This window comes from Oculina patagonica, chromosome 2 (assembly GCF_052425735.1).
Source record: "Oculina patagonica isolate OP01 chromosome 2, crgOcupat, whole genome shotgun sequence".
NCBI lineage: Eukaryota > Metazoa > Cnidaria > Anthozoa > Scleractinia > Oculinidae > Oculina > Oculina patagonica.
The window spans coordinates 35070930-35098421 of NC_135759.1; the positions used below are offsets into that span (position 1 = coordinate 35070930).

A 27492-nucleotide genomic window follows, 5' to 3' on the forward strand; every position below is an offset into this window, starting at 1 on the left:
AAGAAACCGAATTATAAATGGTATAAATGGAAAAGTCATACCAACCGGTTTCTTCCGACAAATGGTAAGCGCCGAAAACACCCCTTGTTCATAAACCAGTCTGAAAACGTGACATGCCTAACAAATCACAGTTGAACCTCTCCTTACTTCCATAATAAACGCTCTTTACTGTCCGTGGGAGTCCGTACTAGTCGTACAGCCGAACCTCTTTTAAGGTTACTGATAACCTCTTAGGGTGCCGTTCGGAAAATGTTTCGTACGCGCGTCATTTTTGGTGAAACCATGGATAACTATATTATTATTCCACTATTGCGCCATTTTACCATATTAGGGCAAAAGAACGCGCAAAATATGCCACGTTATTACACAGTAGAACAGGGCAAAAATATGGGCGGACAAACTTAAGGAATACTGGCCCAAACAAAGTGGAAACAATAGTGGAATAATAAATCCCTTATTCGATGGTTTAACATATAATACGAGCGGACATTTCGCTCTTTGCTCGCATTTTTCCAAGCCCCGTAGGGGCTTGGAAAAATACTACGCAACTCGCAAAATATCCCCGCGTATTATATGTTAAACCATCGAATAAGGTGTATATCTTTGGAAAGGTTATGAAATGTAGAATCCAAATATATAAAAGTATTGGAAATTTATTGCTTTGATCAGTGCGCGCGAGCCGTCAAACTTAAAATTATCGATGTCAGAGACAGAAAGGAGAGTCCGTATTATGAAGGTAGAGTTTAATACTTTATGTGAATTTTGGTCTTTTTCGGACCATGTGAACTTTCCGCAATGGGGTGGTCTTTTTCAAATTCCTAATTTTTGAAAATCACCACTTTAAAAGCATTGATTTTTCCTTTCTAGTTTGGTAGAGACGGGCAAATTGCCACCCGAGCAATAAAAGCACAATACCCAAGAAAGTAAACAAAACGCCACGGTACAAAAAATTTATTGAGTAAAGAAGTTGGGATATTTTTTCCACTGCAAAGCCATGAACGATGTAAAAAAAGTTGACACCAATAAGGATTTCGGTTTCTTTAAATATTTTATGCTACTGGAAATCCAACAACTAGCGGCATGTTTTTAGTTCGAAACAAGCATATTTGTATTTTATGCACAATATATTATCACGTATAAATAAGAAAAAATGATTATATACAAACATGAATGAGAAATGGCGATGAAAATAGAAGCAAACGACATCTTGTTCCAAGTCTCTAACACTACTAACAAGATACAGTGTACCGTAGAAAAAGACCCGTTAATTAACATTACATCTTAGAAAGTGATTATTTGTCAAAATGAGTGAAAATACATTTCTGTAATTCAGTATTTCATATTGCAACAAACCACCACGCCGACAAAACGATTATAAGCATAACAATTCTGATCCTAGTCAATAACTGATTTTCTTTTGTAGATTACAATGCGGCGAAGAGCTAATTTCGTTTTGCCAACTCGAGAAAGAAAAGCTCAAACAGTGGAGGATTTTATATCACAAGGCAACTGTACAAATAATTATATTACTTAATCATGTATAACCAGCTATTCTAAATAAACGTTCAATTTCTTTGCTCCAATTAATTGTCCCTATGATACAGTTACTTGGGAAGAAATGTATTCCACGTCCATGGGACACAATCTTTTAGATGTCATAATTTGTGCAGCATGTAACGCAATGTTTCTAGCGTGACCAATGCAAACAACATTGCGTGACAACGTTTCTCCCTTCCACGTGACTTGTAAACATTTCAGGACAGTAATCGCAAACCAAAGCAATCACTTTCACAAGCTTCAACCAAACAGGATTACACACAAGTTTCTCATTTGGGTTAAAAAAGTTTCTCGCATTTTTAACATTGGGTAGTTTAGGCCGCTTAATATTTCGTCTCACGTCGAGTTCAAAATATGACAATTTCTGATAGAAAAAGGCACAGACGCATTTGTATCGGTAGCTATCATCTGTTTAATGCCCAGATGAAGGTATCCGAGTCCGCAGATGAAGCCTTTCTGTGTGGTGACAGCTCCGAGAGACATGCTGCTATAGCGTTGGCAGCTTCGGAGTTGGACATGGCCACAAGTGACAGATGGCCCTCGTGGCGTCTCAACAAACTGCAAGTCAAACAGAAATAATATAAATAAAGGTCAGCTTCGAGCCAAAGTGGCGCATACTGCCGGAGCTTATCCCGGTTTCCTTAGCATTAAGCAGCTAGGAGTATTTCTACTCCCCCCTGGATGGGATGCTAGTCCATCGCAGGGTTACCCCCCAGCAGTAAATTCGCCGGTACCCATTTATACACCTGGGTGGAGAGAGGCACTATGAGAGTAAAGTGTCTTGCCCAGGAACACAACACAGTGACCCCGGCCAGGGCTCGAACCCGAAACGCTCGCTCCGGAGTCCGGCGCGCTAACCATTAGGCCACCGCGCCTCCTAGTCAAACAGAAAAACAAAACTTAAATATCTTTGTATCGACGAGCAAAAAGGCCAGGAACAAAAGTCAATTGTTCTCAAGTCGTCCAATGAAACACTACAAAAGTTATATACTGTTTTGCAGTTAAAAAAGAGTTTCAACACACCCGTTCGTTCTACAATGTCCAAGATGGAAGTGGTAAACATACAATTTACATTAATTTTCCACTATTCAAGTAGCTTTCCGTTGCTACTTTTGTTGTTGCAGCGTTCAAGCAGGCACAAATGAAAATAAATAAGTTCGTCATAGTCTCAAGACCTATTTTCTAATCTTTCTAGTGTTTTTGTTTGGGAGAAACTTGCTAGTGATCGTAACTCACCTTCTCGCTAAAGCTGAGTATTGTGCCACGTTTCTTAGAACCAGCGCCGCAGTTAATCGTACTGACTTTGTCAGCGGGGACTCCTCTTCGCCCTATCAAACAAACATCGCAGGTGTTACAGCAAGAAAAGACAAAATCTAATACACAAATTGTTTTATTATACGTTGTTTTTTGGACAAATCCAATAAAACTCATTTATTATTAATTTCATCATCATCATTAGGAAAATAACGATTAGCATAACGTTTCCAAAACTTCGTTCCTATGTTTTTCTTCGTTGTCTTCTTTGTCTATATTTTTGCTCTTTATTTGTCGTTGCTTTGATATCCTTTTTAACACGTTGTTATGCCGCCTATTAACAGAATCAAACAACAGTCTCGAACTGTTCTCTTACCTGTAATGACTGCAACATACGAGCTAAGAAATGATACGCTGGAACAAATGAAGCTGGCTGAGCCGAAGGAGGAGGAGCGGGAGGCTGGGATTGAGGAGGAGGAGGAGGAGGAGGAGGGGGTTGTACAGGAGGAGACTGGTGTTGAGCTGGCTGTGGAGGGAGAGGACTGGGAACTGGCGAAGGCTCACTGTGCTTTTGCTGGAATAAAAACGTCACCCGTTAGTTTTGACAATTCTTACTACTTTCGTTGGAGACTGAGTCTCAACTAAGGGTTAATGAAAATGACCTTATTACACTAACAGTAGTACAGTGGAACCCCGATATAACGATATGCCAAGGGGGCAGTAAAATTATATCGTTATATCGAGGAATCGTTATATCGGGGCTCCGTCCCATACATTTTACTATTGCCGGGACATAACATATTCATCGTTATATCGGTAATATCATTATATCGAAGATCGTTATATCGGGGTTCCACTGTAAAACAAAATGAGAACTTCACGGTTTCGAAGAAATTTAAACAACCTTACATTTCACTAGAAGACTTCACACGCGAGACGAAACTTGCGTCAACACTCACTTTTCAGAGTTCTGATTATAAACGAGTTTGCTCTACACTAAGTCAGTGTTTGAAATAATGTCAACAAGCAGTGGAAGATAGCAAACAAATAACATAAGGTTAAGCTTACCTGCAGATGAAAGAGGAGGGAAGATCGTGAGCGGCGTACAGGGGCACAGCCTTCCCACATACACGACATAACCAGGCTGTCACGAGGAACATGTTCAGTCACCACGTGCGCGAATAAACCTTTACTGGTGTCAAAAGAGCTGTACACAAAAAAAAACCACTTACAGTTACTATTTATCGACTGTAATTTACTTTTAGTGTTTACAAATGTCTTACTCCCAGACCAAGAGCGACACTGAGTTCGATGAACTCGGGTTTCTGTGTTGTGTTATCCCTTCTACCCTGGATAGGATACTAGTCCATTGCAGGATTTCCCTAACATGTTGTTACCTTTCCTTAACAATATGCTACTACGCATTTATAAAGCTGCGTGGAAAGGCATTAAGACAGTGAAGTCTTAGTAACCCAAGAACACAACACAAAGTCATTAATGCATAAACCATTACAATAGATCAAAGGTAAAGATACCTACAACTGGGGGCGGATTAGGAGGGGGCAAGCAGGCTGCACCCCCCCCCCTCCCATTTTTTTTTCCTCCAATGCCTTAACTTTTGATGAAAAATGCTCGCAGCATGCTGTAAGCAACATCGACACGAACTTCAATTTTTCATTGGTTGCATTCTTGGCGCCCTCTTTCTGAGTTTTCTGGATCCGCCCCTCCCACAATCATTTGTAAAGGTGATTTTTGCCAGACAACGACCTTCAGATGCTGGCATACTTTTGTTGATTAAACAAGTACATATGTTGTAAGAGTACATTACCTGTAGCAAGTGTTCCATCGACATCTGTAAGGTTTAAATGATACTGGCACTGCTGACTCCACTAAAGGACTACCCTGTGCTGGTGGAGTGGAGGGAAACTCCTGTGAGCCACTTGGATTCACGGGCATGGTCACTACTGGGTTATGGACGACATTCTTAGCACCTGGAGGAAGAGCGGGATGTTGATACTGCATCGTCACAGGTGTTTGTCTAGTCTGAGGTCCAGAAGCAGCCTCGAACATGGCTGCACCTGGATTGGCTACACTTTGAGTTCTTATGTCTGGATAAGCATTCACAGATTTCGATGCCTGTTGTATCTGAGGCTGCCAACCAGAGGGTAAACTCGTGCTTTGAGCCACTGCTGGCCCAGGAGATGTTTGGGATCCTGGTGGAAGGTTGTGCCGCACTCCTGCTTGAAAACCAGCAGGACCAGCCTTCTGCGGCACAGGCTGCGCCCTGGGACCAGCATGTTGTGCTAAAGGCTGTTGCTGAAGTCCACTCGGAGCCCATCCAGGTTGCATTCCAGCATTCATTCTTGGTAAGGGCATTTGAGTTGAGGGTACTTGCTGCCCTCCATGAAAAGGAGGTGATGCTGACAAAGATTGTTGAAGACCTGCTCCTTGACTGCCAGGAATCATACTATTTACAAAATCTGGACCTTGAGGTCTGGGTAATATATTTTTAGGTACCCCAGAGGGATGCATTGTAGCTGAAGAGTCATGAGCGGTAATCATTTGTGGCTGTGGACTGGGCTGAATATTTCGATGTGCCGGAATTGTTGGTTTTTGCACAGAAGCTTGAAGATTCTTATTCTCCACATTAACATTGTGCATCGGTAATCTATTCCCTACATTTGGTGGTAGATTCCCTTGTTGTGGAAAGAAGGGCATCTTCTGTTGAACCTCAGGTCCAACACGTTGACCAAAGCCAGCTCTAGACACTTGAGTTACATTGTTCGTAGAATTCCAAGCTGCATTTACGGCGACTGGCTGTCTACTGGCCGTTACATTGTATTGGCCAGGTAAGGGGTCTGGTCTAACTGCAGGAGGAATTGGAATTTTGCCTTGTTGCTCTGCAACTCCAACAGAAATGCCTTTTTCGTTTGATGTATTCCCACCTTCATTGAAAGATCCCCCAGGAAATGCGGGCATCTTGGATGGCATTGGGTGAGTTCCCTCAGTGCCATTCTCCATTGGGTCAATCCTCAGATCTCCCTGCAAAACGTCACTAAACAGACCTGTATCCGTGTCACTTTCTTCCAGATATTTACCGAAATCCGAGTTCGTTTCACTTCCAAACAGATCAGGCGATGATGCCTTACTGCTGCTGAGTCTCTCGCCATCAGACGCAAGAAGGTCAAGTTCGGATGTATCAATTCCGCAAACGCCATTCAGAGGCAGATGCAGATCTTTATCCAAAAGTTTATCCATGAGCTTATTTCTTGGGTCTCCCTTGATGTCACCGTTAACAAGAGGGGTTGGACTACCAGTTCTTGAGGGTATTGACGAAGAATTATCTAGTTCATTTTCCAGCGAGGACATTCTACTGTCAAGCCTTGGCCTCTTTGCTGGTCCGCACTCTTCACTAACACTATCTCGTCGACCATTTAGGTTTCCCTCATTTGACGTAGAAATTTTACTTCCATGTGTCATCTGTGCATTTAAGTCTCTTTTCAAAGTACCGTTACTAGAGGTGTGTAACGTTGTGTTAGGTGCATTCTGTAAAGAGTTTTTCTCACCTTCATTCAACGATTGTCTTCCCAATGCCTGCTCAAAATGTTCGCCAGTGTTTGATCTGCATATTTCACCTCTGGCAACTAATGCACTAACAGCCAAAGTTTTGTTTTCTGATAGACTTATTTGTTGGTTCGTTGCAACATCATGCGCTAGCTGAGCGTGCTGAGTAGTAGTGGAGCTAGTTTCATCTCCTTTTGTAGAGATTTCTGTCCTATTTTTGTTTTCTACCACTAGAATTTTTTGCTCCTCTGCGCCGTCTAAAAGACCCGTTGAAACAACATCTGCTGCTCGCTCTTCCTGCGCTATGAGGACAACACCTTCCTGTCTACTCCTGCCAGAAAAGGAAATAGTAGGTGTCTCAGTATTACTTACTCCAGAAAAGCTTCTCGTCATCAAACATTCGCATTTTCACAGTATTTTAAATCACAAAAATTGGATCCCAGTGACGTAGATAAAAGAAGCCATGATGACGCAAGTTAATATGAAAGACTTTTATGCCAATACACATCAAATAAACTGAAAGTCCCTTTTTCAATCATTGTTATTTTCTTTAAAAAACGAGTACAGGTCATACATTTTTTCGGGGAGGCATTACTTTCAAGGGGGGGGGGGTCACTTTTGGAATTCTACGGTATTACAAATGAATCAAATCGCTGGACCTGTAGAAATTCACTAAATCAATGTTACAGTGTGCATACACGTGTAATAAATTATACTCTTCCCAGAACAAATATTTGTTTCTCAGGTAAACCTTATTTTACAAAAACTAAATAAAATACTTACCCAAGGAAAGCATCTCTGCTTGGTTTTCTGCTATCCTGTCCCAGTCCTGGTCTGATATTTCTTCCTCCAAGTCCACCAGGTGAATCTGGTTGAGAACTGACAAATGGTTGTGCACTCCCTGTGGAGGTGACAAGAAGTGGTGAAGGTGGTGTGTTGGGAACAGGTACATGTGGCTGGAAGTTCTGCCTTGGGGGTTCCCCTCGCTGAAGTGGAGATCTTGGTACCTGCTGGGTGCTAGCATAGCTCCCAGCAGCAACAGCGTTTGAAGGAAGTTGTTTCCTTGCCTGGTTTTCCTGAGTAAACTGCACATTCATTCCAGGTGCAGGCTTAGGAGCTAGAGGTGGGTAAGATGAAAGAGATGTGTGCCGCCCACTGTATGCAGGTGGTGAAGGTCGCATGTTCTGCTGCTGAGGAAAAGGAGGAGCTGGCTGTCGATAAGCAGCTGTCGGTCGATACGATGATGGTTCTGCAGGTGAAAGAGGTCTTGGCATGAATTGAGGTGGTGTCTGAGCTGGTCGAGGCATGTTTGGCAGTACAGGCCGTGGAGGTTGAAGTGGAGATCTTGTTAGTGGGCTTTGCGGAGAACGAACATTACCTGGCAAACCAACAGGGGCAGGCTGGGGAGACTTTGCCACCAGCTGAGGAGGAAACGTGCCAGAGGTTCCTCTATGACCTGGAGAAGCTGGTATAGTTTGTGGCATGCGGTGGCCAGTTTGCTGTGAAGGCTCCGCCCTTGGAGGACCAGGACTTTGAGGAGATAGTGGCATTCTTTGCATGACCTGACCTTGGTTATGATGATATTGGAAGGCTTGTGGATTTTGACCTTGCAATGTGCTGACTCCCTCGACACTTGCTCTGCGCATGGCTGCTAATCTCTCAAGAGATTGCCCTTTGTCCGTTGGCCCAACGTTCCTTTGCATTTGTCCACCCATCATTTGTCTGTGATCAACAGGAGCTTGGAGGTCTTGCTGTTGCATTGACGCAGCAGGAAACTGCCTAACTCCCTGATCAAATGTAGAAAAAAACGAAAATTAGTCAGTCAGTAACAGAAGTTATCAATCACATGCCTAAAAAAGACAGAATACTGATGACAAAGTTGTTGTAGAAAAACTAAAAACCAGAGTACTCAAAGATGTGTTATTTCAGGGATCATTTTAATCACCGATGGCTTCTAGCTGTTTGCTTTTGGTAGCAACACAAAATATCAGTATTAGATATTGAATATAATCAAAAACACAAAGATTAAAACGTTGAACCTACTGTCAAAAAGTCACGTTTTCAAATGAAAATAAGGTCAATGGGTCGATAAAATGTTATACTTTGTTGCCAACACCTTTGTTTTCAGTGTTTTCATTTAACAGGAACACTTTGTATTAGCTTACGTTTTCTATTAGCTTACATGGTATGGTCACGCACCTGATCCGAATTTGCCTGAATGGTTCCCTGACCAGGAATGCTTGGTCTCCTCGGTAGTCGACCCATTCCTGGCATCTGCTGAGGATTACCACCGGAAACCTGTGCCATGGATCTCTGATCATATGGTCTTGGCATGGTTGGGGAAGGTGTTTGCTGTGAAACTGCCATGTTCTGTTGTTTGGGAGTATTCCACACAGGGGGCCCTTGATTTTGGGCAGGTGGAGTAGGCGTTCTACTGATACTCTGTTGGCCAGGGGACATTCTCTGCTGAGCTGTAGGATGGGAACTAGCAGCACCAGGCTGCTGAGATGCTGGTGAATCTGTGCGGCTTTTCACTGGAAGGGGGCTGGACCTTCTTTTTAATCCAGCTAGTACATACTGTACATTAACCCCAGACTGCACCCTTCGAAGCTGGCCATCAGGAAAAGCTAACCTGTGAGGAAAAACAGTTTGATGTAAGCATTTTCAGAAATGTTCTTAACTAACTGTAAAAAGAAATTTAGTTGCTTTGCCTTTGTATTTGACCTCTTTTATGTAACAATTCAAATCTTTGTATTCACTCAAAATGACCACAACTCCATGTCCCTTAGTACTTACTTGATTATGCGATTGAACGCTGTTGCATTGAGGATTCCTACTCTTGCCAATCTACTACAGGAAGACAGGTAGTCGGCATATATGTCAATGCGGGATACAGAACTTCCAGCAGAAGGCTCGTAAGTTGCTTGGAGCCTGCAACAAAAATGAATTATGTTAGCAACTGCACAAATTCTAAAAACACCATTCAAAGTTTAAACAATATTGCACTTTTAGGCCTGTATAGTCAGAACTGGTAAGTCATATCAGCTAGGTTTGATAAAACCTGACTTAGTTCAAACAACCACATCCGTGGGACATTTTTGTACCTTCTTCTCATGACAAAGAATTCTCCTGAATCCTCACAAACTCAAATCACAAGCTAGCAACTTGATGGTTAACGTTCTTTCTGTGTTTATTTTCTTAATTTGCCACTCTGGCTCTAAACTGTGATTAAGTTTAAGATTCATGTGCTGAAACACGTATTAAACCATAAGCTCCCGTGGGTGCACCATAAGACAGCTGTCATTACTCACACTTCCATTTTTTCCTTAAGGGCCCATTACAGTATCTCGTTGCCAAGCTACGCGGTTGCCACGCAAGTGCAATTTTATTTCCGGTTTTCTCAGCTTAGCGGCAAAATTTTACGCGAGTTTAGTTCCCATTTAGCTTTCGGTTAGAATCATATTCCAATCACGGAAATTTGTTCTACAGCAACAGAAACTGGGTAAATTGAAATAAAAAAAAGGTTTGTCACTGTAAATGATTTCAAAACATATACGAAGCCCGGGCCTGAAGCAAGTATCCGAAACCGCCGAAATATTTTTCAAAGTAGTGCCGATGCGTTAGAAAATATGCGAATGTGCGCATGTGTCCCCGAATGTGTCCCCTTCAGCTCACTGAAGAAATCTGTGAAAGCTACTGGCAAAAATTAAAGCACTGTCACTAGAACTAAACGAAGCTCAGAAAAAAAAACAGCGATTCATTTCGTTCGCGAAATGAAGGTAAGATAATTTTTACGCACGCAGAAATATAGGAATGAACTCGATTTATCTGCCGTAAATTTCTTGCAGAAACTACTGATTAAGATTCGTACAGCAGTCTAACCACAGGACAAATTCAGTAAGGTACAAAACTGCGAAAACTGAACTATATAAAACACCTGTATAAAAACATTTCAGCTTACAAACGTTAACAATTCATTCAACCGAACTATGAATTGAAGCCTTCTTGCTCAAAACACGATAACGCCGTTTACGCTAATTCGCAAATTACAAGCCAAAAATAAAGAAACTCACACTAAACTCTTTTTAATACTTACGACCGCCGTTGTTTACATTTGTCTTAGCCTCTACATGTTAGTTGAGCGACAGTAAACGTTAATAAAGCTGTCCGAATACAAGCAAGAAGTAAAGTTTGCCGTGTCGAAAAATTATAGTTTTTGAAGCGTACGTGAGCGGGGGGAAAGCCAACTTAGTGCAGCAATGTCAATTACGATGATTTCAACCAATCATTCACCGTATAATTTTACTTCCGGTACGGACAAAAATGCGAGTTTTTCTCGGAAGGAAAAAAACATACCTTCTGTTTTTTGCAGTAAATCGAAAGAAAATACATTTTTCTTTAAACGTAAGCATGCGTTTTCGGAAAATCAAAACAACATTAAAGTTGTGTTCAAAAACGTGGTCAAAAGAACACATTTTCTTTAGTTATTTTTCAAGTTTTTGTGCTAACGGAAAACGCATGCTTACATTTTTTAAGATAAAAGTACTGATTGACATAATGCTACAAACTATGAATGAGACCGTAAATTTCTTGCGTAAAACTCAGTTTTTTGTTCTGGGTCACGTGACATTAGACGTGCACCGATGACGTCATCAACAGACTTGCAGTCGTACTCTAAAAGTCCTGTCTAAATTTGGTTAAATAAAAGCAGAGATAAATTAAGTTACAGCCAATTGAAATCTCCCTAGCAACGGCCCCAAAAGATACTGTAATGGGCCCTTAAATACAGTTAAAGTATGCAACAGTTAAATGCAGCAGAATGAGCCAGTAGACTTACCAGTTATATGTGAATGTCTCTGGGTCAATTTCACTTCCTGTTGTCTTGATGGGAACTGGAGTAGGGGAAGGACTGGGCACTGGACCAGGTGATGGGCTGGAAGGTGGGACGTGGTGTGGTTGAACTGGTTCCTTGGGTTGTTGTGGAACAACTGTAACAAGAACACCAACACTTTATATTTAAGCTTGTTATATGACAAAAGAGAAGGCACATGCCCCCAAAAAGTTTGTCTTTATATAATTACACCGGCTTCAGTGTTACGTGCATAGCTATATCTTTCTACATCCAACTTTCAACATCATCTTTCGAAGTGCGGTTGATATGATCAAAAACAATGCATACCAGTGTTGGTTTCAAGCAAATGAGCCCACAAGTTCAGAAGGTCATGCTAGTGGGCTGTGATTGGCAAATTTAGATCTGTCTTGTTTGTTTAGCACATCGAAAGATGGATGTTGATAGAAAGCCACTTTGCACGTAACACAGAAAGTAGGTGAAATTTCATGTTTGTTAATAAGAAAACACTTTCAGTATAGCGAATAACATCAACGTAATAACCTGGAGTTGGAACTGGTTGTGGTTTTTGTGTTGCTGGTATGGCAGTTGGTGTTCTCTTCTCCAAGATCTGCACCTCAGATAAGGCTTCTGGGCCAAAAGACTCTGCATCCAATGTCACCAAGCACACCAGAACATCTACAAATAAGGACACCTCTTCTGATAAGATTTGCTAAATCCTTAAGTTTAACAACAGTCTAGAACTCCTAACATCTTTGCAAATCAAACTGTAATGGCAAATCAAAAAGTGGTTCAAAAGTATCCCACGGCAAGTTTCAAAAGTTTGGGTAATTGTGAAGAACAGCTCCCGCTAACCGACTGTCGGTCGTCTGTCGGTCGTCTGTCGGCCGACAAACGGCCGACTGTCGGCCGTTTGTTGGCCGTCTGTCGGCCGTCTGTTGGCCGTTTGTCGGCCAACAGACGGTCGTCTGTCGGCCGACAACCTGCCGACAGGTTTTGGCTATGATGTCGGCCAACTGTCGGCCGACAGCCGGCCGACAGGCGGTGATCTGTCGGTAAGGTGTCGGTAAGATGTCGGTAAGATGTCGGTAAGTTGTCGGTTATACGGTAACACTAACCTTTTTGTTTCTTTATGTTTTTCCTCCGTAAAGGACCCCAAAATTTATGAGAAATTGAAAGGAAAGGTATATATTCCTGAGTTTCGGTTATCACAGCCGAAAACTAGCTTCTGCGTTGCCGAAATCGACCGGAGAATTTACGCGAACACAGCTACTCCATTTATCTCCGCCATATTGGATTGGTTAACTTAGTCTCATTCCCCCTCGGATTTTTATACAATTTTCGTTTCATGTGACGTATCGCAAGTATCTTTTCTTATGTTTCATGTAGTGTATTAATGTTTGTTATCATAAATTAACTTTATTGTTGGTCATTTACTTTTATAGACTTGGTGGCTCCTAAAGGAGCCGTTTTTGACGAAGTGAAGTCAAACTTCACTCGTAGAAGCGCTGATCAAATTTCAGCGGCAGTAGTTTCCCCTCTCTTCGCATGTTTTCCATCACTGGAATGAACCTGCGAAGCCGTCTTCTGCACAGTGTCTCAAGTTGTTTCACGGAAGCCACTTGCTGGTCACGCAGGACAAGGTCTAACTCTCTGGCGTCGACCTTCTTAAGTTCGGCGATTGCAACAAAGTCTCTGACAGTGCTCCTGGGGCAGCTGGCCAGTCGAAAGGCGCACGCCATACTGCATCGGTTTTCCATCATGACGTTCATGACCTGGTCATAGCGCTCGTGGATGCTGGCCAAGCTGTGGGTACTGACACGACTGCCATTTCTTTGCTGGTGCTGCTGCTGCTGTTCGGTGGGCGGCTCTTCTCTCTCCGGCTGGTCGTTCTGTTTCAGCTGTTCGACCTCCGCTCGTAGTTCGTGGATGACTTTCTTGGCGTTGACGAGGCGCCGCTCGAGGTTTTTGACGACCTCGTCTTTCGTTCTTATGATGTTCGCTAGCTCCTCCGCCTCACTCTCCCTCTCCTGAAGCTCTTGTGCCAGTTCCTGGTTCTGCTCTTTCTGGTTCTGGAATGCCAGCCCGACCCTGTCATGGTCTTTCAGCAGGGCCTCGTACTTCTTTTGCAGTTCGTCATACGAGCGTTGAGGGTTGGATGACGCAGACTTCGCTGTCTTCTTTCTTTTCTGGGTTGGGCGCACCGTACACGAACACTGACGGTTGTCGCCGTTACAAACACCACACCTTTTTTCACACTGTAACATGGCGTGGGCGCCGCCGCACACAGTACACTTTCGAGTTCTCTGAGACATTGCGAGTCGTAATGATAGAGACCGTTTAAACTCAAGGTTTTTTATACTCTGTTAAATGGATCAAGTAAACAATAACAATTTGTTGATTGGTTTATTAACAACGCATGTTATTGGTCGAGTTTGATTACTTGTGTCTATTTTGCATATGAATACTTTTCCATTACAATAAGTTACTTCTCATTGGTTAATTTCGATCCGATCAGAGGTTTTATAAAGGTTGTTGAAAGAGTGAATAAACTCATTTCATCATGAACCACTTCGAGATACTTACCTTGATCCATAGTTGCCACGCAGTGCTCACGTTCCTTGTCGATCGTGGCTTACTGGCGGCTAGGCGTAGGTGCTCTTGTGGAAACGATATGGTTCTACGAAGTGATAATTCTGATGACGGATATCACTGGGAATGCCCAGTAAACCAATGCAGAAAACGAAGATCAATTCGCGCTGGTTCTTTTTTCCAAGATTCCAAGATTCCTCTGCATCGCTGGCTGTACATCATCTGGCTGTGGTCGATCGACGAATCCAACAAAAAAGTTTCCCTGCTAACCGGATTGTCACTCCGTACGGTGGTCAAGGTACTTGAAAGTCTCAGAGACATCTGCACCGAGAAAATTCTACAAGGAAACATTAAACTGGGCGGCCGTGGAAAGACTGTAGAGATCGACGAATCCATGTTTGGCCACAAACGCAAGTACAACCGCGGGCGAATCGGTAGAGGCACCTGGGTCTTCGGCATGGTTGAAAGAGGCACTGGCAGAGCTCTTGCGTTCCGAGTACCCAACAGAACAAGAGAAACTCTGGTAACTGGACTGGTACAGCAATTCGTCGAGCCTGGAACGCTGATAATTTCTGACAAGTTTTCACCATACTTCAACCTGAACAGTATCGGCTACGTCCACCTCATGGTTAACCATTCTGAGAACTTTGTTGACCCTTACACTGGAGCCCACTCGAACACGATTGAAGGAGTATGGAGTCAGATTAAAAGGAAACTGAAGGCGATGAACGGCACTCAGAGAGAGAGAATTCCTGGATACCTGGATGAGTTCAACTGGCGAAAATGTTTCCCAGGCGATCCTTTCGACAACGTGTTAGCTGGCATTGCTGAGTTCTATCCTCCAAACTAAGTTCACTTAGTTTGATGAAAAAAAAACGGCTCCTTTAGGAGCCACCAAATAAATGAAAGTCTTGACCAACGTGTGTGATATGTTTGTTGTTAACGGGAATAAGGGTGGCACGCGTCTAAATCAATTATCACAGCACGCGCTAAATCAATTATCAAATTACACTGTATTGCGTATAGAAATTAGAAAAACGTAATTCAATAGGCGTCCGTGTAACATTTCCTTTTTTACATATAAATTCTGAAGAGAAATGAAACTATTTACGCTGCAACCTGCAATGCAAACAGAGAAAAAAGTTAAAAGGTAAACATTATTTACTCTTACATGACATACATGTACCATGAAGGGGTCGCAAAGGATTCTAGGGCGACTTCAGCGAGTGCGTGTGTGGAGAAGTTTTTGCACTGTTTTGGCCTGAGTTTTGGATAAAATCATCTTCGAACGTGATTTCATTGCTTGCCTTATGCACTTAAAGCTACGTAGGTGATAGATTTATAAAAGATTGAAGTTTGTATAAAAGAAAATCTTGACGAGGAGTCGATTTGTTTTGTAGTAAGTACCGTAGTACAATGAAATACAATGTTTGTAAGTCCTATCTGTTTTAATCGCTTTCTGCGTCGGGCTTACTTCTGTGTTTACTGCTCAGTTTTACAGTAAAATGTCTGTTTTGGGAAGCTGTCGGTAACCTGTCGGTGGGCTGTCGGTGCCCTGTCGGTAGTGTGTTGGTAACCTGTCGGCCGACAGTCGACCGACAGTCGGTTAGCGGGAGCTGTTCTTCACAATCACCAAAGTTTGGATACAAATGAGCAATTCCAGTATGTCAAGATATAAACAAGTAATGTGTGTTTTGCACCATTTCAGTTGATATAATCAACCTTTTTATTACATACCAATACTGTGATGAACCTCTGCAATGTGATCTGAGGTGACTTGGCCAACTCCTGACAGATTGTACAGTGATTCCAATGAAGACAGTACCAACTAAAACAAAGGACAAGTTCTCTAACATGGAACATTGTACAACAAAGGCAAACTAATACTTGCTGAACAAAATCGACATAGCAAGGTAGTGATGTGGAGAGCAACAACCACTGTTCCCCTCCCCCCTCACACCCTAAAATACAGCATTACTAGTACAGTCAACTCTCGCCTTGCGGCCCCCGCTTTCGGCCCCCTTTCGGCCTTTCCCCGGTTTTACTTGCCTTCCCCGGTCCTAGTAGATCCTTAATTACCTGAACATCACTGACAATTAGTACTTTGATGAGTGACTTGTATGCTTCAGGTTCCAGGCCGGATTCTATGACTTCATCATTTCCTTCTAGAGTGCACAGCTTGCCCAACACATCCATGGCTGATAACAGCACAGAAAAAAGAGAACATTAGAGCTTGAATAAAAAGACATAAGCACCAGAGAAACTGTCCTTACCTTAAACTGCTTGAAACCATAAATGTGCTCACGTGGTGTATAGTGTAAAATTAAGTTTCCTTTCGGCAGGTTAATATTTTAATTCTCCGAAGAGGTAGGTCTGAGATAATTTTTAGCAGAACATTTGTGGTGCACAATACAGAGATCCACATACACGTAATGAGTCTGGTTGGTTTACCGTATTTATTTGAATAAACGCTGCAGGGTTTATTAAATTTTTCGTGATTCAAGTGCGGCGTTTATTCGAGGGCGGTGTTTATTTAAACTCGATTTATTTCTTGCAAACAATAGCATTGTTACTGAACATTTGAACTTTAAAAAACAGAAACATGTAGTGCTTGTTTCCAAAATCATTTTCAAAATCTTAAAACATTGTTACAATCAAGGAAAATTATTATTTTAGGCTTGCTCAAACTTGATAGTAACTGCATTTGCTTATTGAGTCTATTATTCAAAGTAAATGCCACATCGCGATGCGAAGTTTATTTGAGGGTTCCCCCGGCACTTTATTTATATTTCTGCTCTAAAATGCGGCATTTATGTTGAGCGAGGTGTTTAATCGAATAAGTATGGTAATTAAAGTAATTACTAATCAGAAGCAACCCAAATCTGAAGCTGCATTAACAGGCAAGAACGTTTGTCTCAAATCTCTATCATCTACCTTGAAAGTGAAGGATGTTAGGTTTCCGAAGATAGCTGTCTAGTTTCTCAGACCACAGATTACTTTGAATATGAATTATGCTCTATTTCAACTAACCATTGATGACATGATAACGATCTTTGTGATCCAAGAAGCAATGCAGCATCTGAAAAAACATCTGGGTACTTGTAGACTCTATAGGGTCCATTAACATCTGTTTATATCAAGAGAGAATCATTTTATTATCAGTAGGTTTAGGAATCCTTTTGTTTTAACAGGAAAGAAGTAAATTATCTCAACCGTCATGTTGGATTTAATTTTCAAATAATTTATTTTACCTTTTCTGCTAAATTTGAAAGGGTTTCCCAAGCCATTCTTTGAAGAAATCCATGGTCACTACAAATGCACAGCACAAGGAATCTGGAGACAAAGAAAGAAAAAATCATTTCCTAGATCCTCTTAAGCAATAGATAGCAAGTTCTTAGTTTTGAAGTTTAAACATAAAATGACCCATTAACAAATAAACTACATTAATTGTAGATGAGAAGGACGGCTGTTTCTTTTACATCAGTTTGGTAAAGAAATATTGTTGTTACTTACTTCAAGCACAAGGGATGACTTGCAAGCACACTTGCATTGGTGTCGTCAAAGGAGAAGTTGTAAAATATCATGCCAACCTGTTAACAGAGTAGACACCAAATAGTTGGAAAACATTGCATGGATAAGAGCATCAAGAATTTTGTCTGTTAAATTGGGATTCATAGGATAAGTAGTTATTGATCAGTGCCTCAATGGTGTATTTTTGAAATAGAATGTAGTGATGTAGAGAGGAGTGCTTATCATAACAAGTCAAGCACTCAAAATAGCACCACTGGTTTTTCTTTCTCCACTGTTTACACCTATTACATGAGAGGAAACAGATGGGCTAGAGTGGAGAGGTGCATCAACAGCTGTTAGTTATGTTACATTTGTCTACATAAGCCAAGTACAGTAATAAATGATATTTCAATTCAATGTTAACACTAGTACTACTATGTTCGGTAGAGATTTTGGCTTCTGTGAATAACAGCTCCCAGATCACACTGATGGCACAAGAGTCAGTGAGGTTGCACGCAGCAGAAGTATAGCCAGCGATAGTTCCAAGAGAAAGTTTCCTTCATAACTAAATTTAGCTTTCAAGTTGCAATACGGATTTGCCTATGACAAATAATTTTACTGACAGGGTATGGACAACATATCACAAACCATCAGCTGACTGTTGGTCGACAGTCAGTCAGCATGTTTGCGTTCATGCATACCAATTAAATGGCCACTTGTTGGCCAACAGTTGACTAACAGGTTTTCCTGAGAACTGTTTTTCACCTCAGATTTTTTTAATACCGGTAGTAAATGGTGACAGACAAACAAGCTTTTAACATAATCATATATTTTTATATATAATTCTATTAGCTTAGATTGCCAAGAAACAAAGGCATTACACATTTGGGTTCTAAAGATGATGAAAAAACACCTGAGAAATTCTTTGGCACTCGACATCTTTAGCTCCAATTTTTCTTTTTGTAGGATGGAAAAGAGACTCCTGATCTGCATTTCCATCGTCTGAAATAAAAAGGCATCACATCTTCTGATTTACCAAATTTATAATAATAATACCAAATCCAAATTGTACCAAGCGTTATATACATTGATAATCAGTTAATGCACAAGATAACAGAAACACTTGAACCAGCAGAAGAAACTGAAGGAAATGTAATGCAAAAAGATTTCACATGATGAAACCCTCTACGTTTGTCAATACGTACCATTGCCACTACAAAGAATGTCCTGGACCCCTTTCACTGTTAAACCTTCCTTCCAGAACTGCAAAAAACAAATAACCTTAGTGTTGGATCTATAGATATCTGTTAGCCTAAATCAATAGCCATAGGGCCTATAACATTGAAAAATCTACAAGCCCACATTTACTATAATGATGATATTACTCAGACCAAATTAAGATAGAGATGCTTGTGAATAGAGTTGTTGACTTGGTTAAATATACAGTGAGTGGTTTACCCTAATGAAATCTCTCTCCATGTCCTGTTTAGCATACCACTCTTCATACAATTCTCCTAATCCATGAGAATCTGAAAAACAAATACATGCTCTTAGTAAAAAGACACTAATTCTCCAAACGGTATGAGCAAAACAATGATATACATTGAAATAAACAATGTACATTATAGCATGGCTTTAAACAAACCATGAACTCTTAAAATTATTATTTGTTGAATGTTTATTGTTGGTGTCACTACCAATCAGATCAAAGCAGAAAAATAAGTATTTAACATAAGGAAAAACTGATGTTTTTATGGAAGAAAAATCAAACTATTATAATTTTGTGACCACTGTGTCTTTTCACAGTACAACAATGGTTGTGGTTTAACCTGCTTTGGGGGATTTAGCTGTGATTTCAAGAGACTGTATTGTGGTTTGAATTTGTTTTCAGTTTGCAATTTATGAAACAGTTTGAGGTTTAATTTTCCTTTGTGCCAGAAAATGACAAAGAGCTTGAGACGAAGGAAAATACATTGATTGATTGATCGGTCAATTGATCAATCAATCTAAAACTAAAAACAAAATTAAAACCACAACAGTCATTACTCAATGAAATGCATTATCAAAAATACAATATCCAAAACTATACCTTCAGAAAATACCCCAACATGTGCCAGCAATGTATCCACTACTGCAGGAGCCTAAAAAATAAAACAAGAAACCTTGTTCAAAATGTTCCCTGTAATGGCATGCACATGCATGTGTAGTTGAAAAGGTAACTACCTGGTCAGGTCTTGTAAACTATTATGGACCCTGGGTGAATTAACTTTCAAGTGCTATTTTCAAAGTGATCAGCAGGTGATCATGTCTATGTACCAAAAACGTCTAGCAACTTAGATTACTGCGCCTTTCAATAACACACAAGCTCTGCTTAATTCAAACGGTCACGTCTGTCAGCTGTTGATTGGTAGCTAGATTACAATCCATTTTGTTTGTTTCTGTTTTTCAAGGTCTGTTGGCTGTCACCATAATTTAGACAACAAGCAGTCCCTATTTATTTAAACAGTCTGTTGAGTGTGAAGCAAAAAAAAATGACTGCGCAAAAATTGGGAACGAGGCAAAGCGCGCAGTCATTTTTTGCGCTTCAAGCTCAACAGACTGTGAAAATAAATAGGGACTGCTCGAAGACTAACCATAATTGGGGTCGGTGAGAGCAAAAATGCAATTGTTAGTTATTTAAAACACTTTTAAAATTTGTGCAAAGAAAAAGACAACTCACATCTTGATGTTACAAGATTAACTACAAAATTACTACAGTTTGTTACATCAACCATCATGAAATAAATCTTACCTTGCTCAGGTTAAAAACTGAGTTGCTCACGTTCGACAGCAGCATACAAATGTTGGTGGCAAAATCCACTTCATTAGGCATACCACATTGAAGTGAAAGGACAAGCTTATCAAAGTTTCTTGTTGGATCTGTTGAGTGAAAATGAAAAAAAAAAATGCATACCTTGAATATTGCAAGCTAGCAAATATTATTAAACACTAACGAAAATGTTTGTCTACTGATATGATGGAACCTGTTTAGGATAAACGTATCAGTCTGTTATAATGTACAAGTTTACAATGCAGTAAACAAATCAAGTCAAAACTAACAGTAGTTATGGATGTTGATGGAAGAAAAGAATGGTTGAAAGAAATACCTTTGCTTGTAGAAATGACAGAAATATAATCTGCAAAATCAAAGCAAACAAAATGTTTATTAAAGAACTGACTAGCAAAAAGCACAACATCTATCAAAATAAATACTGAATACTTGGAAGAAGACAATTGAATGGAGCCATCATCCAGCTTTCAAGAACATATTATTTCTAGGTGTATACATATATAGAGTGGATAAGTCCTCAGGACTCTAGTGGACCACAAAACTAAAACTAACTAAAAGTTACTTTTAGTCAGCTGCATCATCCTGGACAGAATATGTTTCAGATTTTGTGTACATACCTGATGTTGCCACTGAGGGTACATGTGTGGGAAATGTGCCACCTCCAACTGGTGTATGAGGTCTCCCCGCTGACAGAACATCCTCAGCATCTTCTCCAAAGAAGTTAATTCTTTCAAAGCTTTCCAAGTAACTGACCACAAAAAAATAAATGTTTACTTAAAATGTAACACATTGACATACACAAAACTTATGGAGATAAAATAACGTTCTAAAGATGTATCAGACTGCTGTGACTTGATGGTTACAAAAGAAGGCAAAGCAAAGTTTTCCTCTTTAAATAGAGCTTATATAGAAGAATTGGCAAGTGAAAAAAGCACCAGGGACACTTCAAAGCCCTGAAGGATTCTTTTGGTGTTGAATATCAAAATAATGTAAGCAACTTGGATATGAGTCACCAGAAGAAATGAAAACCTTGACAAAGATCATGTTGCTAACTGACGATAATATTAAACATAGAAGAAAACAACTTAGGTTCATGCACACATTTGTGCCTTTCAAATAAAATGCTGTACTTCGTATTGTTTTCAAGATTCATAACAGCTTCTTTATTTAAGATGTGTGTTATGATCAAAGGGTTTATTGTTATGGAAGAGAGATAAACCATTTGCTAGCATAAACTACCAACCAACCAAGTTACAAATTGGTTCAAGTTTAAAATTATACTACATTTTTACACTGAGGATATCTTTCTACTCAGGATGAGAAGAACATTAATATTACTCCTGATATTTACTCTTAAGTGTGGCAATATTATTGCCAAGTATTTATCCAAAATAGTGTTACAGTTTATGTTTATGTAAACAAGCTTAATTCAAACAGAAAACCATGTTTGATTACCAACAACATGCTTAACAAGAATATAAAGCAAATCTTTGCACTAATTTCAACTTTTCTTTGTTAGTAAATATATATGAACATACTGCGATAAAGATAAAGCATGGCTTTTGACTATGGCTGGGTTCTACATTTCTGCAAGTCCAGTATCCCTAAAACGGACAATATACATGTACATACATGTAATATATGCCTAGTGCAACAGTTCTAAGTGCAGTGATGTCAAGTACATGATCTTTATCTTTCATTTGATCAGTACATCAGGGTTGTATGCAAAGCTTTTTATACGGTGGCTACTGAATCAAACAAAGAGATGCAGATCTCTTTAAAGATGAGTTTAGCATTGACCTTACTCAGAAAAAAGAATCCTCAATACTGAATTAATACCAAGAGACCAGTGCTCGACACTAACTTTTTTGGATACTCGGCAGTGGGCTAGCAAGTACAAATAATCACTAGCCAACAAGGACAAGTCACTAGCCCCCCTCCCCCTCCCCCCCTAAAAAATTAAATTTAAAAAGCCGAGTTTGAATCAGCTAATCACTCAGCGCTATATTTTTTTGAGTCCACACAAGTACATCCTTCCTTCACTGAATTGCAGCAACGAATATGCTTTCTTCCAACTCGGTTGAAATTTGTTGACCCTTGATTACCCTTCTTTTTTGAAATCTTAAAATCTCCTACGCAGTGACTGCTCGTGCGAAAAAATCCAAGATGGCGGAACTTAATGGTAGCTCTCTCCCAGGCCACTTTTGAGTAATATGGAAGCGAGTATGGGGGCCTTTTCCAAGATGGCGTCAGGTTTGCGAGTCCATCGTACGATGGATCGCAAGCCCTCTGGTTTAAATTACTCAAGCCATGGAAACTAGATCCTCATGAAGGTTTCTAGGAGAAAAACTTCCCAAGTAAAAGAGTTGTACGTAATTTCTTTTTTCACGAAACTTACTAGTCTACGGGCTAGTAGGAGCGTACTTTTACTAGCCCAGCATGAAGTTTTACTAGACCCGGGCTAGTGTACTAGCGTTAGTGTCGAGCACTGGAGACCATGAATTATTTGTTTAAAATAACTTTCTATACATTCAAAACAACAAAAGATGAGAACTATACAGAGCAGACATGAGTTACAGATAGAAGAATTTTCTGCCTGCATTATAATTTTCATTAAAATGCAAGCCTGGGCTATTTCCCTGACATTATGTGACTACAAAAATAGCAAAAAATAGTCAGTAATGCTAGACAATGTTGCCTCCGTTTAGGTATCATATTTATATCGTATATCTTGGAAGTGGGAAGACACGGGAAGGATGTGCTAGAAAATGAGACTAATCTTTTCAGGTAATTTCTAATAGTCAGTACCTAGCAACTAAGCAACTACCCTGTAAAGACAAAACATTTTTACTGAACTTTGGGTTTCACACTAAAACACATGGCTATTTGTTCGACTAAAAAATTGATACTAACAGTCTACACATCAAGTAATGACATTGTTCTGAAAATACTTAGTAAATTAAATTTACTTTTTTCCTTATAAACTGTTTAACAAAACTTTTTTAACATCTATATATATTGACAGACTTTGTTCACACACTGCAAAACATAAATTGAATACTAGAGAAAACTGGTTAAAATCTAATTCATGCTTAAGTCATGTAAAACAATCAATTAAATGAGATTTAACCAGATGTAAAACAAGGGATCTGTCATTTAAGTGTAAACATTAAAATATAGGATTAAGAAAAATTAATCAGAGAGAAAAGATAAGAAATTTTAGAACACAATAACAAAATTAGTTTCCCTTTGAGCAATAAAAGATTCTGTTTATGAAAAAATTTGAAGTTGAAATGAGTTTAGAGTGGATAAATCTTTCTAGCTAGCCTCCAAAAGCCATCATTCACCATAAATTTCCTGTCACACAGTACAAAAAAATCCCCTTTGTGAACAGTGTTAATGTGTATCATATATCAGTGATCAAAAGCTTTCTATTATTATTATCATGTAAGAAGCTAAAGAAACGAAAAGCCCATTAGAAAATTTCACTTATAGATTCCTGTCTGAGCAACCTACTATAAACTATAAACATGTTTTAGTATTTGTACGAACGTACAAAGTATTAGCTCGATGTTCGACTTCTGCCAATAGACATTGTTCTACAGTAGCACGTTTTCATTTGCATAATGAAATCCAAGCTCCAAATGTATTTTGTCAAGCTTCCTTCACCGTTTCAAGGGAATGTTTCCGCCTTTGAATGTGAAACTGTTATCACGAACAACAAAAACTCGTACAATTTACACGACGGATCGAATATGACAACCACAGAAATTCGATCTGACGGGTCACAATAAACATCCACACACAAAGAAGTAGCAAAGTCTTTTGTCATGGGATTTTTTTGCCAATTTTTCAACGAGGACACAGATGGTTTCGACTGAATGGATAAATATCAACTTAAAAGAACCGGAAATTACCCTGTAAAAATGATCCATGGACAAATTATGTGAAAGATTACGAGAATTTAGAAAAACATTTGTGGCGTAAAATGAAACAATGTCAGTGACAGCAAGCCAGGACATCCCCTGGAACAAGGAACTAAAAAGTTGTTCTTATTATAACTTCGTAAAACGCTGAAAATTCCAACAGTGATCAATAAACAGAGTTCAGTTTAGATTAACATGGAACAAATTTGAAGGTAAATACATGTTTAAGGGTAACGGAAGTTCCTCAGCGCAGGATGAGCTCATCAACAATTCACTTGTAACGCGACTATACAAGAATCGTTTTGCTACGATCTGATCCGACTAAAACGTATTTCCTTTTGGGCCGAATGAACGCATTTAGCCCGTGCAGACATAACGTTTCGTTCATATTTCCATGTAAGTGTCAAGTAATTGAAAAGTTAAAGTCCTAAATAGACAAAACGCCCGACGCAATTTGAAGTTTTTAATTTCACTTACCGTGAGTAGTGCTGTCGCAAAGCGAAAGCTGCGTTCGTACAGGTTGGCGGTAAATTAAAAACTTCGGCGATATCTCGCCACCGTTTCTCCTCTGTAACCTAGCAAATGGATAAATACTAAATAAGTCACATCTCAATGGTTCTTTAGACCAGAAAACTCGAACAAGAACATTCTAAAATTTGAAGAAAACGCGGGAATTTCTCCGACCTACCTTCACCCAGCCACCGGCTGAAGTTACTTTACGGTACAAGAGATACAAGTCCAAATATTGCCCTCCTAGCCACGGTAATCGCCTAAACGGCGTCCTAGACGACAAAACATAAGACAGAATTAATTTCCTGCTATACTGTAACAACACAGAAACTCCCGAAGCGAGAAACCTTTAAACTTTCGCTCATCTCACCCCTTAGACTCGTGGAAGTTCTTCAACTTTGCCATAAATCCATTGTATTCTTTCTCGTACGACAGAGAGTCTATGGCCAAATGTTTGGCCATTTTTTGAAAGTGCGAAGGTTGAAACATTGTGTTCCTCTATTAAACTGTGCAACTACTACAGCACAAAAGTTGTGGACCGAGTAAAAAGGAGGGAGTTTTAAATTTCGACTCTTACGCGCGTGAACCAATCACGGAATCTGGCTGATCCATACAACGGATCCAAAATACGCTAACAAATGTCTACTTTTCCACGCTTCCCGTACAAGGAATTTCCCAAGTTATTGTCCAAACTGTAGGCTCTTCCAGTCTAATAAAACTTCCAGCCAGTAACCACCAAAATTCCTCAAACTTCTGGCCAGAGTTTGCGCGACCAGTGGACCACGGCCATTGTCAATGAATCGATTACCTCAGTCCATCGTAAATAAAAGCAAAACTGCATGTATAGGTAAATCGCCGCATATGGCTCGCCGCAAAAACATACAAATGAACGTCCGTGCACCAATAAATTAACCAGTTCCTCGAAAAATACTCAAACTTCCACGGCAAAAGCCAGAAAAAATCTTGAATGCACCACAACCGCTGTCCTTCCCGCTTCACGCCGTAAAAGCCGTTCTACAGCAGGTATAACAATGTTTTCGACTCCAAGACGAGCACCACGATCCGCAGATTTATTCCTTCTGTACGGTGGTTAAAATTTTACACGATGAAATGGCCCAATATGCCAATAAAACCCTCCATTTTTGTGAGTATAACCCAATTGCATTCATCGCACCGAGCCTGAACTTTTACTTCAAACACGAGATACAGCTCACTAAAGCGCTGAGCGGAGCACTATGGAGAGGTTACTTGCAATCTGCAATAATTTGTTGAAAAGTTTGGAAAAGAATCATAAGAACTAACATCAACTTCGTTTACAATATACCGTGCAATCTTCTTTAACGAATTAAATTACTTTTGACACCAGAAATTTTTTAATCTAAGGAAAATTAGAAAAGCCGCCATTTATTTTTGTGATCAACACCTATTTTCTTATAAACTCCCAGGCGATTTGCAATTTGGCCCTAGAGGGGGGTACGAGTATTGTTGTTGGACATAATGTTGAGGGAACTCAAGTTTCGTGACTTTTTCTCGTCTTTTTCTAAGCAGAATGTTGTTCATTATTTTCATTGGACAAAAAGCGAGGAAGGAAAAAAGAAACAACAAAATAAAAAGTTTATTTGCAGAGACAGATAAAGTGTGTCCGTTTAGCTAAATTCAGAAAGATCTTTTGGTTTAATTTCTTATCAGTTTTTTCCTTAAAAAAAAAAACACTTCTGATCTTGTTTGTACATGTTGTTCCTAAACGGATTCAGTGCTATTTGAATAATTCTGTTTTCCTTCATATGATACATGTACGTGTGATATGCTTTGGGTTGCCTAATTTATGCACTCGATATTAATTTTGTCACGAGTGGTAATTTCAAATTAATTTCGTTTGATGTCGTGACATGCCTTTTTTCCGTGACATTTTTTTTCGTACCTTGACTTTAGGACCTTTAGGATACAAAACAGCTCAAGGCAGTCGGCAAAACTGTTGAAAACATGCTATTTCTTAGTTAATTTATTTGATTTTAATTGATTCTTTTCTTGATTTAAATATGAAAATTATTTTTTTTGCCTTACTTTAGTCTAGTCTACTTTTGTAAAAAAAAAAAAAAGGCCAATGCAAGGTCAGCCTTTCTTTCCGTATTCAAAAACAATTACAGCCCCAGGGTGTTTTCCAACGTAGGTCAAGAAATTTTGCGAAAGTGAAGCGCGAAAGTGAAGACAATAGAGTGTGAAAACCAGCACAAAAGGCCACAACCAAAACACTAAACACCTCGAGAGAAACGAGAGCAATTGTAAAAACTAGCAACAAAACTGTGATAGTGTATTTGTCTATCAGCAAGAAAAAATTTGTAAGGAAAATTACGCAAAATTAGCGGGGAATTTTCACTTGTGAAGAAGGAAACAACTGAAAAACCATGGCCACCTAAGCCGTAGGAGGTATGCCCGATCAACTGCAGCGTCTAGAAACTGAAATACATGCATGTCTCGTGTGATAAGGAATTTTCTCGCAACACTTAAGTTTTGAAACCGAACCATCCCATGAAGACATTCCAGATTATCTGATCAAAAAAATGGCGGTTTATTATGGGAACAAGATTGTCAAAATAGTGGCCACATCTTTTAGCATGCTTGGTAGGTCAAAAATTTTTCTTGCAGCTTGGGTCCTTGCCTCCCGCGCAGTCGTTTTTAGGGGCGATCGTGTGGGGAGGAGTGACAAACGATCGCCCTTAAAAACGACTGCGTGGGAGACTACTTGGTTCACGACTCGAGAGCTTTGAGGTTTGTTTTAGCCAAGATGAAAGCAAACTGGCCTAGTGTCCTCTGATCCGGTAACCCCGGCCTTTGGATTTTGTTACTTTGGCGTTTCCCGCCAGAATATCCACCATGCAGGAAGTCCAAATCTCAGCCTG

General features: G+C 39.9%; 3 protein-coding genes across 3 annotated transcripts; 1 reads left to right on the top strand and 2 right to left on the bottom strand.

The window, feature by feature from the left end:
• Nucleotides 1-936: 936 nt before the first annotated feature.
• Nucleotides 937-25783, bottom strand: LOC144644429 (uncharacterized). Its single transcript, XM_078503905.1, has 25 exons — nt 24963-25783; nt 24771-24864; nt 24560-24657; nt 20774-20904; nt 20473-20502; nt 20118-20245; nt 19416-19467; nt 18785-18855; nt 18532-18589; nt 18240-18328; nt 17330-17406; nt 17068-17149; nt 16847-16943; nt 15896-16014; nt 15554-15644; nt 11768-11902; nt 11213-11363; nt 9172-9306; nt 8575-9007; nt 7159-8162; nt 4640-6706; nt 3880-4018; nt 3188-3385; nt 2794-2885; nt 937-2115 (listed from the first exon to the last, which is right to left on the bottom strand). Exons 1-25 carry the CDS (start codon nt 25079-25081, stop codon nt 1962-1964), a joined length of 5844 nt encoding a protein of 1947 aa, XP_078360031.1. The 5' UTR covers nt 25082-25783; the 3' UTR covers nt 937-1961.
• LOC144644403 (uncharacterized) lies at nt 12057-13819 on the bottom strand. Its single transcript, XM_078503884.1, has one exon. The coding sequence runs from the start codon at nt 13537-13539 to the stop codon at nt 12718-12720; it is 822 nt and encodes a 273-aa protein (XP_078360010.1). The 5' UTR covers nt 13540-13819; the 3' UTR covers nt 12057-12717.
• On the top strand, nt 13844-15256 carry LOC144644404 (uncharacterized). Its single transcript, XM_078503885.1, has one exon. The coding sequence runs from the start codon at nt 13899-13901 to the stop codon at nt 14664-14666; it is 768 nt and encodes a 255-aa protein (XP_078360011.1). The 5' UTR covers nt 13844-13898; the 3' UTR covers nt 14667-15256.
• Nucleotides 25784-27492: the final 1709 nt, after the last annotated feature.

Coding starts and splice junctions, on each gene's coding strand:
- LOC144644429 (XM_078503905.1), bottom strand. CDS start 25,081: ATGTTTCAACCTTCGCACTTTCAAAAAATGGCCAAACATTTGGCCATA. Junction 24,865..24,962: donor AACTTCCACGAGTCTAAGGG/GTGAGATGAGCG, acceptor TTTGTCGTCTAG/GACGCCGTTTAGGCGATTAC. Junction 9,008..9,171: donor GCGTTCAATCGCATAATCAA/GTAAGTACTAAG, acceptor TTTTCCTCACAG/GTTAGCTTTTCCTGATGGCC.
- LOC144644404 (XM_078503885.1), top strand. CDS start 13,899: ATGGTTCTACGAAGTGATAATTCTGATGACGGATATCACTGGGAATGC.
- LOC144644403 (XM_078503884.1), bottom strand. CDS start 13,539: ATGTCTCAGAGAACTCGAAAGTGTACTGTGTGCGGCGGCGCCCACGCC.